Source organism: Camelus bactrianus, chromosome 20, assembly GCF_048773025.1.
Source record: "Camelus bactrianus isolate YW-2024 breed Bactrian camel chromosome 20, ASM4877302v1, whole genome shotgun sequence".
Taxonomy (NCBI): domain Eukaryota; kingdom Metazoa; phylum Chordata; class Mammalia; order Artiodactyla; family Camelidae; genus Camelus; species Camelus bactrianus.
This window is the reverse complement of record NC_133558.1, coordinates 14,009,315-14,022,304: the sequence shown is the minus strand read 5'-3', so window position 1 is coordinate 14,022,304 and position 12,990 is coordinate 14,009,315. Positions and strand designations below refer to the sequence as shown.

Sequence of the window (12,990 nt, the reverse complement as noted above, 5' to 3'; positions counted from 1 at the left end):
CAGAAGTACTGGTATGGTTACTATTAGACAGTTATGTGCATATTACAGGATAAGCCAAATGAATAATTATGTTGTGTTACTCTGAAGTGGGATGGAAGGAAAAATTTACAGATGCAAGACAATCTCAGAATCTGACTTGGATGAGAGCATCAGTATGAACTGGAAAAAAAAGGAGGGGGAAGACTTTCTAGCTCTACCTGCTGAAAGGTATAAAAACAATGACCAATTAAATAGTCCACCCTGATGTCTCTAAATACCATTTTTTTTTTTAAACTTAGAAAAACCAAGGCTCCTTAGAGACATGGCTGATTCCAGGTCTGGAGCAGAGAATGTCCAAGATAAGCCTGGAACATCTTGTCATATTGAAAAGCAAAGAAACTTCCAAAGACTTCAGGAGCTCCGTCAAAAGGACTGAGGAGCCAATTTGAAGAGTTTCCACTCTCCAAAAATGCAGCCATTTGAACACCAATTAAATGCAGTAACTGCAACAAATAAAACCATATCAAATATGCAATATCCACAAGTTTATAATAATATTTAAAAAAAAAAACCTTATTGGTTACTTTTCAAGGATGCTACAGAATCAACTTAAATTTTTTCTTCCTCTTTTTTTTTTTTTTTTTAATGAGGGGGAGGTAATTTATTTATATTTGGAGGTGGCACTGAGGATTGAACCCAGGACCTCCTACATGCTAAGCAGGCACTCTACCGCTTGAGCTATACCCTCCCCCACCAGAATTTACTTAAATTTTTAAAACTGATAAACAGAGAGAAAGGCAGCAAGCCTTTATCTCACCTTTCCTGGCTGAACTGTACTTCAGGGTTAACAAAAGTGAAGAAGACCAAGTTTCTCTCACGGAAGTACTTTTAGCTAATAAATGAGGAAGGAGAGTCAGAACTAGAATGCCACCACTTTGAAACCCCTCAGGACTCCATGAATTTAGGCAACACTGGTCAACCACAAACACATAAAGAGACAACCAGACGTTATATGCCTCATAATGGAAACACATAGCATCCTCTGAAGGCATCCCATCAAAAACTCAAACCTGAATCTGATTAAGCCTCTAACTCTCACTACCAATTTATAAAACAAATGGAGAACAGAGAAGCCTGTTAAATTGTATCAGAGGATGCAATTAGCAATTCCAGACTGTGGGAAATGCTGCAGGACAAACAACCTGGCTGCTTCTGCAAATAAACTGCAATACAAAGAGAGAAAAGAGAGAGAGAAAAGGCAGCACCTACAGATTTAAAATGACTTACAACAGGTACTAACTAGTTGCAATGAGTGGACCTTATTTGCCTCCTGATTCAGATAACTGCTTAAAAAATTGCAAAATCTGAACACTGAGTTGCCATTAATAGGACAAAGAATTAACGTTAATTATTTTTAGTTTGATACTGTACTGTGATTATGTTTTTAAAGGGAATCTTCATCACTTAGAGATATTTTCTGATAAATATCTTGATGAAATAAAATGATAAATGGGATTTCCTTCAAAAGAATCAGAGTGGGATGGAGAGCGAGAGCACAGGTGACGTAACTGACACAGGGTGGCAGGTAAGCTCGAAGTCGTCTATAACAGAAGACTTTCACGAGAGAGTTAAAACAAAACAGCTTTTTGATCTCATTCTTTGATGATGACCCTCAGATAATTTTTCATATTATCAAATAGTCATGGATTTTGGTACAGGTGACATTAGGTCCTGTTTACCCAAAGGTTTTCTTCAGATGGAATGCCTGAACAGCACAGCAATTTTCTAAGGAAACTTCAGCTGTATAAAGAGAACATCACGTTAAATTGGATATGTTACCACAAGTTTAAGTTCCATGAGAAAACATGGTAAAAATATCATGCTCTTAATATTTTAAAAACTGTGTTTTCCCAAGTTCTATCTTTTGGCCTGTTTCACTAAACACACACACACACACATAACCTCTGCCTATCCCCACCATCATTTATAAAAATGACCCCCTCTGAAGAACCGTTAATATGTAAATGAGAGATGATCTCCATCATCCAAGGAGATGTTGTTCAACTCTACTTTCTGAAGGTAGTATTGTAAAAACCTGGTGTTATTACCTTAGGTATTAAAACTGCTTTGACAGATATCAAACACTCCTCCCCACTTCAGAGTTAGTTTCCTGGAAGAGAGGTTCTCAAACTTCAGCGTGCATTAGTATTGCCTGGAGAGCTTGTTGAAAAAGATTGCTGGGCTCCTCTCCCAGAGCTTCTGATTCAGGTCTGGGTTGGGGCCCAAGAATTTGCATTTTTAACAAGTTCCCATATATTGCTGATGCTGCAAGTCTGGGGACCACACTTGTGAATTACTGTCCTAGGAAATCTATATATATGCCCTGCTTCCTCCCATCTCTTCTTCCTCTTAGGAACAAAGTCCCCTGACATAATCTATCTGTCTTTGATTTATATTTAATCTCTTTGAGTCTATTAAAATTATTGACTAATTATTGGAATATTTATTGCATAACCTTTTTCTGAAATTAATTATCCTTAAGTGATACTTACTAGAAAATGTTCCCTATTAGAGGTGGCGTTTTGGCTCCCATCTTCCCGAAAAATAATCAGACTAATTTTGTCTCTCTGTCCTATTCTCCCCTTCTCTTCCTCCACTCCTCTAACCAAACTGAAAAGAGGAAGAGTAATAATCATTAGAAGATGGTACTATATGCTGTTTTTATTAGAATATCATTTCTTAGGAGACAGCAGTAACCTTTTCACCTCTAGCTTTCTTTTTCCACCATGTTATGGGCATTTACATAACTACTATCATTTGGAAATAACAAGGCCTGATTTCTACTAGTATTTATAGAATTCAAAGTCCTGCCACAGGGTAGGCATTTAATCCATTTTCGTTGAATGAAACACTTCAGTCACAGAGTCTCAGAGACAATGGAGGCTCAGGGAACCTCAGTGATGTATAAAAGGTCACCTTTTGTTACCGCAAATGCCAGAATCCTATAATCCAGATCTCAACTCCCACTCAGCCTGTGCTTCTTCCCCTAGTCCGCTGGACCTCTCGCCAGTTTTATCAGAAGAGGTCAACAGTGTCTAGAGTGAGCCAAAGTAAATCCCAAGTAGCACAGGGCTAAACACTTAAAGGATAATCATAAAATTCCCAATTAAGGAAGTACATTTACTATGGAAAATTATTTCCTTACACAATACTTTGCTATAGATGCTTTGGCTTTTCTAGATTTCTTTACAAAGTGGGTAGGAGGAGGTTATTATTCTAGACAAACTCAGAAAAAGCATAGAGCATTTAAGAAGACAGAAATTCTGACAGGACTGGTTTCTCTGGCACTGGATAGATTATCCTAATACAGAAATTCACCACTTCCCGGCTCCAATACCACGTGCAGTGCATGACCACAGCTAAATAATTAAACAAGACCAAAATTGTTAGTACCATGGTCATCTTTAGAGCCTCATCTTTCTAGCTAGATTTGGGAAAAAGGGAAAATAATCACTTAGTAACTATTTACTATGTCCCAAGAATAGTATTTTAGGTGGTTTACATACACCATTGAATGTATTCTGCTCAACAATCCTATGAAATTGACAGTATCATTTCCATTTAACAGACTAAACTAATGCCCAGAGGAGTCACGTGCCTGGGGTAAACTGGCAAGTTCAGATGCAAACTCAGGTCTATCTGATCCCAGGGTCACATGTCATCCACAGAGTTAAACTCATTTCTTCATTGAAGAGTTCCAGCACCTTGATCAGTGCTCAGAGAGCTCGAGAGACATGATTATAACCTCTATCATCGACTTCTAAATCCTATAAAAATGGAAGCTGTTTTCCTCCTGCTGAATTTGTTTTGGTTCATATCATCAGCAAAAGCATTTGTAACACCAGGACAAATTCATGAAAGAGGGCATGTTGACCCCAAGTTTGGCATATCTTTAAAAGCTGACAAATAATGAAGCGGAAAGCTCTGTTCATTAATATATATGAAGTCACAAAGGGTGATAAAGGACTTGCCTGATGTTTCCCTTCATGTAAATGTCCAAATCCATATTCCTAACCCTTTGGCCTCATGCATGCTATCAGACTATAATTCCTAGGGGCCCAGAAAGGCCAGCGGTCAACTGACCTTTATCCTCATCTCATCTAGAACTTTCGGGTCAGCCCGGCTCAGAGGGCTGGTGGCAGAATTGATGACACCACTCCCCAGGCTGGAGGGAGGGAGAGGAGAGCAGAAAAGGCAGCCCCGTGGAATGTAAACAGGGCCGCCCCTTTAGACAGTGATGTCACAGTTCTCCACACGTAGCGGCGTCTGTGAATAAGGAACTAATGAAAGGATCCGACTTTCCCTTATTTACCTGTTTTTAATGTGATGTTTTAAAACACCAGCCTTGTCAATAGGCATACAAGAAGGAATTAAATCAGGCAGGGACTTTGAAATCCTAATTTGCTACTATTGCCATTTGTTGTAAAATCCTTTTCACTGTGGCAATTTAAAATCAACCTTGAAAAACATATTGTGAGGAAAACCAAAATTTAAAAAGCCACTTCCTTTAAAATTTGTGAAGTATGAGTTAACAAATCAAAAGCCAAATCTCTAACAATATAATTTACATGCTGGATTACAGTTCCTTCCTGGCCATCCATCCAAACCCCCAAGTATGATGTATGAATTTTTTTCCTAAACAGCAGCAAACATCAGTGGTTATGCTTATCAAGTATATAGCGTTCCCTCCTGGTTGAGCAAGAGGACACACTTGGCAGGGTTGTAACAAAGGCCAGTCTATGTCTTTCCGTTACCACTCAGATGGCCGTGCACACCGATTTTTCACGTGTCCTCGTCAAGCTCACGGGAGGTGTCGCTCATGTTTGGACACCGGAGTCCATCAGCACCATACATGAGAATACAGATAATAGGACCCTCTTTGTCACTATTTCTCAAGTATAATTAATGTGCCTTTGCCATTTATTTTGAGGGAAAAGATAATACCTATATTAAAACAATTTTGGAATTGTAAAGCCAGATAAATATCACTCATCACTTTTCTGAATGTTAAGTCATCGCTTTATACTTTTTTTTGGAGCACTTAACAATTGTGTTGAAGAAGGGACATCAAATGATGCTTAGAAATGTGATACACATTTTCATTTCACACTCCATCAGCTTTTACAGCTGTAGCTCAATGAAATGTAAGAGAGCGCTTGGCAAACAGCCATAGTTACCAAGGTATAAAACAGGGGTCAGGTTACTTTTTTATAGAAAGGAAAAAAATATTTAATTTTCACTCCACATGACTAAAGCAGATATTCAGCTAACACCCTCGAGAAAGGCACCGTCACCACACATACTGACATGGTTTAATGCCTGTTTAACTGTATTAAAAACAGCTTCATAAAGCACGGAAATTTTCCCTTCCTCATCCCCTTCCACTCAAGACCTACTGACACAGAAACATACTGCATCAGATCATCTTTGGTGGTAAATTTTTCACCTGAAAATAATGGCTTTTGCCCTGTTTCTAGCCTAGACGCAGAAACAGCTTCCCTTCACAGGCAGAGAAGCAAAGCTACAAGCATCAGCGAAAATGCATCTTTTTAATTCAGATTTCATCTGTCAGAAAGGATTAAAGCCTCATGCATAAATAAAAAGGGAACTATAAATGATAACAGAAGCAGGGTCGGAAATCACTGGGCTCCCACCGCTGCTGTGTCACTGGCAGGGGAGGGGAAAGCATCTTTTACTCACCTCTGTTAAACCCGAGACTTCTCCTTTTGCTAATGGTTTGCTGATGGATGGCGTGTGTACTTTGGCATCTGATACTGGCTGCCCTTTCATGAAATGTTTTCCTGATTCATAAATGTCCACTTCGACCATTTTCCCCAGGAATGTGGGGTTCTTTGGCACTAAAACCTAAAAAAAAAAAAAAAAAAAAATTACAGGAGGCTTAATTTCTCAAAATAAAATTTTACTTGAGAACAGTTTCAGTTTTATAGAATGACTGTAAAGACAGCACAGAGCGCCGGCATACCCCACACATGGCTTCCCTGTTACTAACACTGCACAGTGGTTTGATGTATTTGTCACAATTGATAAGCCAATATTGATACATTACTATTGACTGAAGTCCACACTGTATTCAGATTTCCTCAGTGGCCCCTTCATGTCCTTTTCCCCTTCAGGGATCCCATCCTAAGCGGGCTCTATCTTCCAGCTGCTGAAGGCTCTGGGGATCTGGGGAAGGGAAGGCATTCCTGGGAGGGGCACGGGGCTGCAGACAGCGCTCTCTCCTTGCAGGATGCCCATGGTCCTCAGGCATGTGGAAGGCTGGCCAGGGATCCCCACTCCCGCAGCCCTCAGCCAGCTGCTCTTGGACAGGCCTTTGATATACTGCTCTTGGCTGTCCCAGGCAATGAAGGACCGAGACAGCACCGACGAAAGCCTTGTACTTTTAATACGGTCCAAGTCAGCTGTCAGAGCCACGATCTGAGCAGCCACTTCAAATCAAGGCCCATGTTTGTGCGCGTGTGTGGGTGTGCACAAGCGTGTGTGTTTTGGGGGAAGAGGCAGAACATTCATAATTATTTTTATCTTATTTGGGGGGGCAGTAATTAGGTTTTATTTGTTTATTTTATTTAAATGGAGGTACTGGGGATTGAACCCAGGACCTCCTGCATGCTACACAGGTACTCTACCACTGAGCTATACCCTCCCCAGGATGAAGAACATTTAAAAGCCACCTTTTCAATATTCTAAGACTTGGTGTTTGGAGCTAAATGACTCTTTTAAACTGACAGTTGCCCTTTATTTCTTTGGCTCTGTTATAAAATCCATGTATTCGTTAGTCCAACCTCCATATAGTATCAGCTCCTCGGAAGGACACTTTGGCTGGTTCACAGGAAACTGTCGGATGGTCTGCTTCCACTAGAGATGCCTGTAAAGGTACTTGTTTACCTCGAGGATGCCTCCCCTCCTTTGGGACTTACACGCACTCTGTGTGTTAGGTCTCCCTCACACTTCTATTTCAGTCCTGGACCTACTTGCCAGTCTTTTCAAGTCAGAATCCAAAATAAACAGACCAATTCTCATTCAGCAATAGTTTGATATCTAGATACAATCTTCACTTCTGGAAGTCATCTTTTTTTAGAAAAATGATTCCTATGAAATCTTTCATATGCTTGGTTGTAGAGACAAAAAAACAAACAAACAAAAAAAAACTCAGATCAGAGCCAGAAGTTCCACAGCCAATTTCTCTGTGAGGCAGAACTGGATCTCGGTCTTTCTGAGTTTGATTTTTTATGGCCACTGAGTGCACTGCTTCATCAAAGCATAGGAGAAAGGTCACCTGGGCGGTGGGTTACTCACGGCAAGCAATGAACTAAAAGAACGTTAGTATCAGGATCTGAAAGCCCTTTTAAATCAGCTTTTTATAAAACAAGAAAATCTCTAGAGGAAACTGTCCCTGGGAGATGTGGTGCTATTCTGGGGGAAAAGAACTCCCCTTGATCTGCTGCCTTGATCTGAATGAAGGGCTCAGTGTTTCCTTCCCCCTCCGGTTTTAATAATTGGAAAGAGCCCGACTGCTTTAAATGGGAGGAAACAGCTAATGAGGCATGCCATCGCCTTTAAAATGAAGGGGGGAGAAGTTCCCTGCTGAGGTGAAAACCCAGATGGCAAGAGAAAGGAGAGGAAAGAGGCAACCAAAATATAATCAAGCTTCTCCAAAGGGCTGAGCAGAAGGTTGGCCTGAATCGGAAAATGGCTCTCTGGAGTCAATTAATGAGATGGAAAATGGGGGCGAGACTCAGCTCGAACATGGAGTGCTGGGAATCTGTCCTCGACTGTAGTCTCGACGGGGACCGAAAGGGACGTGCTCGATCTGGGTCTTGAGAAGCTCCCCGACATGTCCTGTGGCCCAAGTGCCCAGTCGGAGGTTGCTCCACGCGGAACATCAGCGCTGGAGGCCTCTTCAGCCACGGCTCCCTGCTTTTCCCTCACACGGGCGGTCCGCTTCTCCTGACCATTCCTTGGCTGACTTGCCCTCCCTGGCCTTAAGAGCCTTCCCAAGCCACAACCCACAGAAAAGAATTTCCCTTCTCATTTGATGAGAAAGGAGTAAAAAAGTATGAAAACCCACTTGAGATTAAGAAAAGTTAGTACAATCCAGGAACAGCTCATGAAACCCCTAAGCCCCGAAGCCCCTCTCTGCTAGAAAGGCATGTCACCTCCTCCTTGGCCCTTCCCAGGGTCAGCGGCCCTGCAGGAGGCACTCTGTTTCCTCCAGTCACTTGTGAGTGGCTTTGCCACCTGGGGAAGTAGAATCCCAAACGCTGACACAGAGGCCTGGCTGCCGGTGGGGCAGAGCAGGCGAGCTTCTACGAGCAGGGACAGGTGGACAGTGAGTGGGAGCCCTTCGGGCTGGCCTTGAAGGAAACTCTCAAAGTCAAGTTGGTCTGCTCCTCATGCTGGTCTCCAGAGTTGTTCACAAGATTTGAGCCGAGTCCAACAAACAGACTCTTTTCCCTTTGCCCCTAGCATTTTCTATCAAAGTGGAAAAAAAACCAAAACCAAAACCAAACAACTAGAACTAAACAAAACTAAAAAAGCCAACCAACCAACCAACCCACCCAAACCCGTGTGAGTCCTGTGACAGCGAGAGGAAAGCACTGCCCTTCCAGGCTGATGCCGCCGGTTCAGACATCCTTCCTGTCTTCCGGACAGAACTCTCCCCTCTACGCTGCCAGGCTGTGGGGATCCTGGCAGCGATAACTGCCTGTTCCAAGCTCCCCAAAGCCAGCGGCGGGCCCTGTCAAAGATTAATGAGGACTAAAACACACTCATTCCTTTGTATAGAACGTTTTGTAGATTAAGCCACAAAGATAAGCCTCCTGTTAGCCTGGCTGGCTTGATGCTATAAAATAGCCTTCCTGTGACAACACTGTACAACACTCCCCTACTTTAAGTCCCTTTTGCTTAAACTGAGGTGCTTTCAGAACTCCTCATTCTGGAGAAATCCTAAGAATACGGAAGTGTCTCTCACCTGTTCATAGAATCGATTGTGTGCAACGTAAAACTTGCAATCAAAAGATTCTTCCGTTACTAACACTTGTTGTCTTTCACCAACCTGCAGAGAGAAGGGGGAAGAAAAAGGACAGGTCAGGGTAAATCCCTGAGAATCCAAAATAAATGTCAACCAAAATAGTTACAGACTTTTAAGTGATGTCTTCTTGAATTTAAAGTAGATTCTAGATTGCTAGCTACTTAACAGTCAATACAAGAATCACTGACTCAAATTTCCTGAAAGACATTATTATCTGTATATTAATATAAAATGTGTAGAGTATGTAATCTTTTTTCTTACAGAATTATGAAACAAAACTTGATCTTATTTCCTCCTTCAACATAAGTTTGATAATTAAGGCTTCTAAGACATACAAAAATCTTCTAAATATCACTTTGTTTCTTGAAACAAAGTTGCAAAACAAGCCAGAACAAGCTGCTTCTAATTCAAATTCATGAAAATATTTTGGCAATAGGAAACTGGTAATAAACATTCATTTGAGTTATGAGGGATGTAACACTAGAGAAAATGCCTCAAAAACCAATCATTAAGTCCTTATACTGAACCATTTCTCACGTTCTACGTGATTCTGAAATTATTGATTAATTCAGTTATTTACTTATTATATACATTTTCTGTATCATGCGCGACTGTCTCTTTTTTGCTGCAGCCATGACCCCATGGTCATTTCATTTAAGGTGAAGACAGCAAAAATATAGGACTGTTAATTCTCTACAGGATCTATATTTATGATCTGAGCATGCATTTTTAATAACCAAGGAGTTAAATCAGCCAGAACATTGGTTAAAGCAATGAGACCATTCTAAAATATTCTGCCATTTCCAAGTTTATTCCACTGTGAAATGCAACATTTAAAGTATCAATTACTTTTTTTTTTTTTTTACAAGGTTGTCAAAATGTCTGATGGAGCAAACCAGCTGTACTGAATGGTTGTCCCTGGAATTATTTTTGCCATTGATACTTGATAAATACAACCCTCCATGTTAAAGCACACTGGCAAGATTTTTTAAATGAAATCTCTATTCTCATATGCAGGGACTTGTCACCCTGTTCAGGCAGTTACCATTTAGGAAACATAAACACAGCTGCACCAAGGAGACCACCTAACAATTAAAAAGAAAAACCCCAAAACATCAAGCTCTCTTCTCCAGCATACAATGCCAACACCTAAACACACCATAATTTGCGCTCTTTTTCACTCTCATTCACATGCAGCTCCCCTCAGCCAAGGTGGTGCGGTCTCTAGGACGATGCTCATCAAAGACCCACTTCCTTCACTCCCTGAAAACCAGTGAAGTTCCTGCAACCTTAATCTCTTTAAAAAAAAAAAAATCAAGGAGCAACAACAAGAAAGTTCCCCCAACTTCTACTTTGAGCTTAATGGCCCAGTTTCTTAAAAAAGACTGATGGGTATTGGCTTTCACTGAGGTATATTCTTCTGGAAGAAAACATAGGATGTTTGCACTCATTTCACAGTGTGAGTTGCTTATAACTTAGGATAAGTATCTGTTGATGGTTCTTAAGGAAATCTGCAATTACACTTCATCTAACATTAAGTTTTCAGGAAATTAATCTAATACAATACGAGATTACAGAGCCACTGAAAACATACACTGCTTCTTTCCTCTTGCTGGAACTAATGTGGACAGTTGTAGTCATCATTTTGGGGCTATTCGATTTTATCTGGAGAGAATAATGACAGTAATTTACACACAGAGTTAGAAAGACTTGCTATGTTTCTACAGTAGAGGGCAGGGCTTTTGATCAACCGTCAGAGAACCACATGCTCGGGAGTTTTTCACTATTATTTGCCAAAGGGATTCAGTAAAACTGCTATGGGCAGTAATTTACAGTGGCAAACACGTCTCCAGTCACCTTTTTGGTTCCCTCAGTCATGGATTTTGTTTCATTGGTGAGATTCTTCAAGTTCCCCAGAGGACGCTGAGCCAAAATGAGCCTAAGCAAGCTAGGACTTGGATCAAAAGCTGATGCAATCTATCCCTGCCCCCTAAAAAAGCCAACAGAAACAAATAACAAATGCTCTACCCAGTGCTTTTTTTTTTTTTAAGGATGAAGTTGCAATGAAGTAATATCAAATACAATCTTTAAGAAAATCAACTGTTTCAAATAACCTTAAAAACAACAACAAAGTTAAGGAAGGGGGCAGTTTAGCTGGAACTCTGGAAGAGGCAACTTTGTCTTGGTGACAAACTTAGGGGCCAAAGGTATGAACAGAAGCCTCAAATCTTTCTGAAAATGAGCCACCTTCCTCTCTGCTTTCCAACTGTTTTCCCCCCAACCCCACATGATAACTCAGTATAGTTAAAGACCACACAGCAAGATTCAGGGCAACCACCCTGATTGGCTTAAGAATGCCTCTGCTATCCAGCAAGGAAGTCCTGGTCTCACAGAAAAAAAAGCAGGGCTCCTGGAGAAAGGTGGTAAGGTGACAGTCATCCTGAGACCACTGGGATTCCAACCACCCCCCTATCTGTTACGCTAACGGCAGAGCGGATCTGCTAGAAGGGATGGACTTGTCCTACAGATGGAGAACGACAGACAACACAGTGTGTCTGCTCTGAGGCTCCGTGACATCTGCTCTCATCTGACACTGTCGTGTTCTGCTGAGAAGGCGGCTCCTCTCTACTCACCAGCCCTGACAGAACCTTCCTCAACAGCTGGAACCTCCGACAGGAGTGCAAGGTTATGTCACTGACTTGAGACAAGCCCTTTGAAGAGGAAGTTAACAGGAAGACTGCTTGTGTAATTTAAAAAATGAATAAACTCCTGACTTTACAGAATATATATATATATTTTAAAGAATATAGAGGAGGTTGAAAATAATGGTTTTCATGAACTTGGTGACTGGTGGCACAATATGGCTGACTGTTCAGCAGAAATGATTAAGACTCAAGTATTGTAAACCGAAAGAATGGTCCAGAGGGTGATTTTAAGATAACTGGAACTTTCAAGGACAGGAAGAAAGGAGAAAGTGACTTGCAGGGAGAAGGAACTGACAGCCCTAACAGAACCAAGGAGAGGGGAATAGAAAGAAGGGTTATTCAAAAATATCAAATCGCAAAATCCCTTATATGTGGAATCTAAAAAAAATGCTACAAATGAACTTATTTACAAAACATACACAGACTCACACACTCACAGACATAGAAAACAAACTTATGGATACCAAAGGGGAAAGGAAGGGAGGGATAAATTAGGAGTTTGGGATAAAACCATTATGGGATTAACTTATACACATTACTATATATAAAAGAGATAAACAACAAAGTCCTACTGTATAGCACAGGGAAGTATATTCAGTATCTTCTAATAAACTACAATGGAAAAGAATCTGAAAATGAATATAATTCTTACGTATTTTATATGTATCTATGTATTTCTACGCTTATATATGTATATATGTGCTTATATATGTGTATATACATACTCATATATATATATAACTGAATCACTTTGCTGTACAACAGAAACTAACACAACATTGTAGATCAACTGTATTTCAATTAAAAAAAAAATCAAATGCCACATATTCAACTTGAACAGTAGAGTGGGAAGACATGGGTCTGAGTAGATTATTTTTAAGGTAAAAGAGATTTGGCTATGTTTTGGGCCTTTACTTTCCTCCTAGAAAAAATGAGAGTTTGGCAGAAGTGACAGGGAGGTGGGGAGGGAGCAGGGCTGAAGAGGAAGTGGATTATAATATTTAAAGGAACTTTCAGCTCCAAACTTCTAAGTCATCATTCGTGGTAGACTTGGTCCGCTCACAAGGTTTCAGATGAAGGAAATATGGACTCTAAAACCAGGCTGTCTCTTTTCTCACAGTAGATGCATGCTTAGAGCCCTCTGCAAATTACAGCTACTTTCTTGCTGCACTTAAAGTAACAACGTGGTCTTTA

At 40.7% G+C, this 12,990-nt stretch overlaps 1 protein-coding gene across 7 annotated transcripts in view; it reads right to left on the bottom strand.

Moving 5' to 3' along the window:
• The window catches only part of CDKAL1 (CDKAL1 threonylcarbamoyladenosine tRNA methylthiotransferase), a 721,370-nt gene that overhangs the window by 203,112 nt on the left and 505,268 nt on the right, over positions 1-12,990 (bottom strand). For all 7 annotated transcript variants that reach the window (XR_012500987.1, XM_010974252.3, XM_010974251.3 and 4 more), the window contains 2 exons: positions 9,032-9,115; positions 5,740-5,904 (listed from right to left, as the gene is read on the bottom strand). Coding sequence is in view for 6 of the 7 variants with exons in the window: in XM_010974252.3 (XP_010972554.2) it covers positions 5,740-5,904; positions 9,032-9,115 (249 nt within the window). In the remaining variant the exon portion in view is untranslated. The remainder of the gene's footprint in view (positions 1-5,739; positions 5,905-9,031; positions 9,116-12,990) is intronic.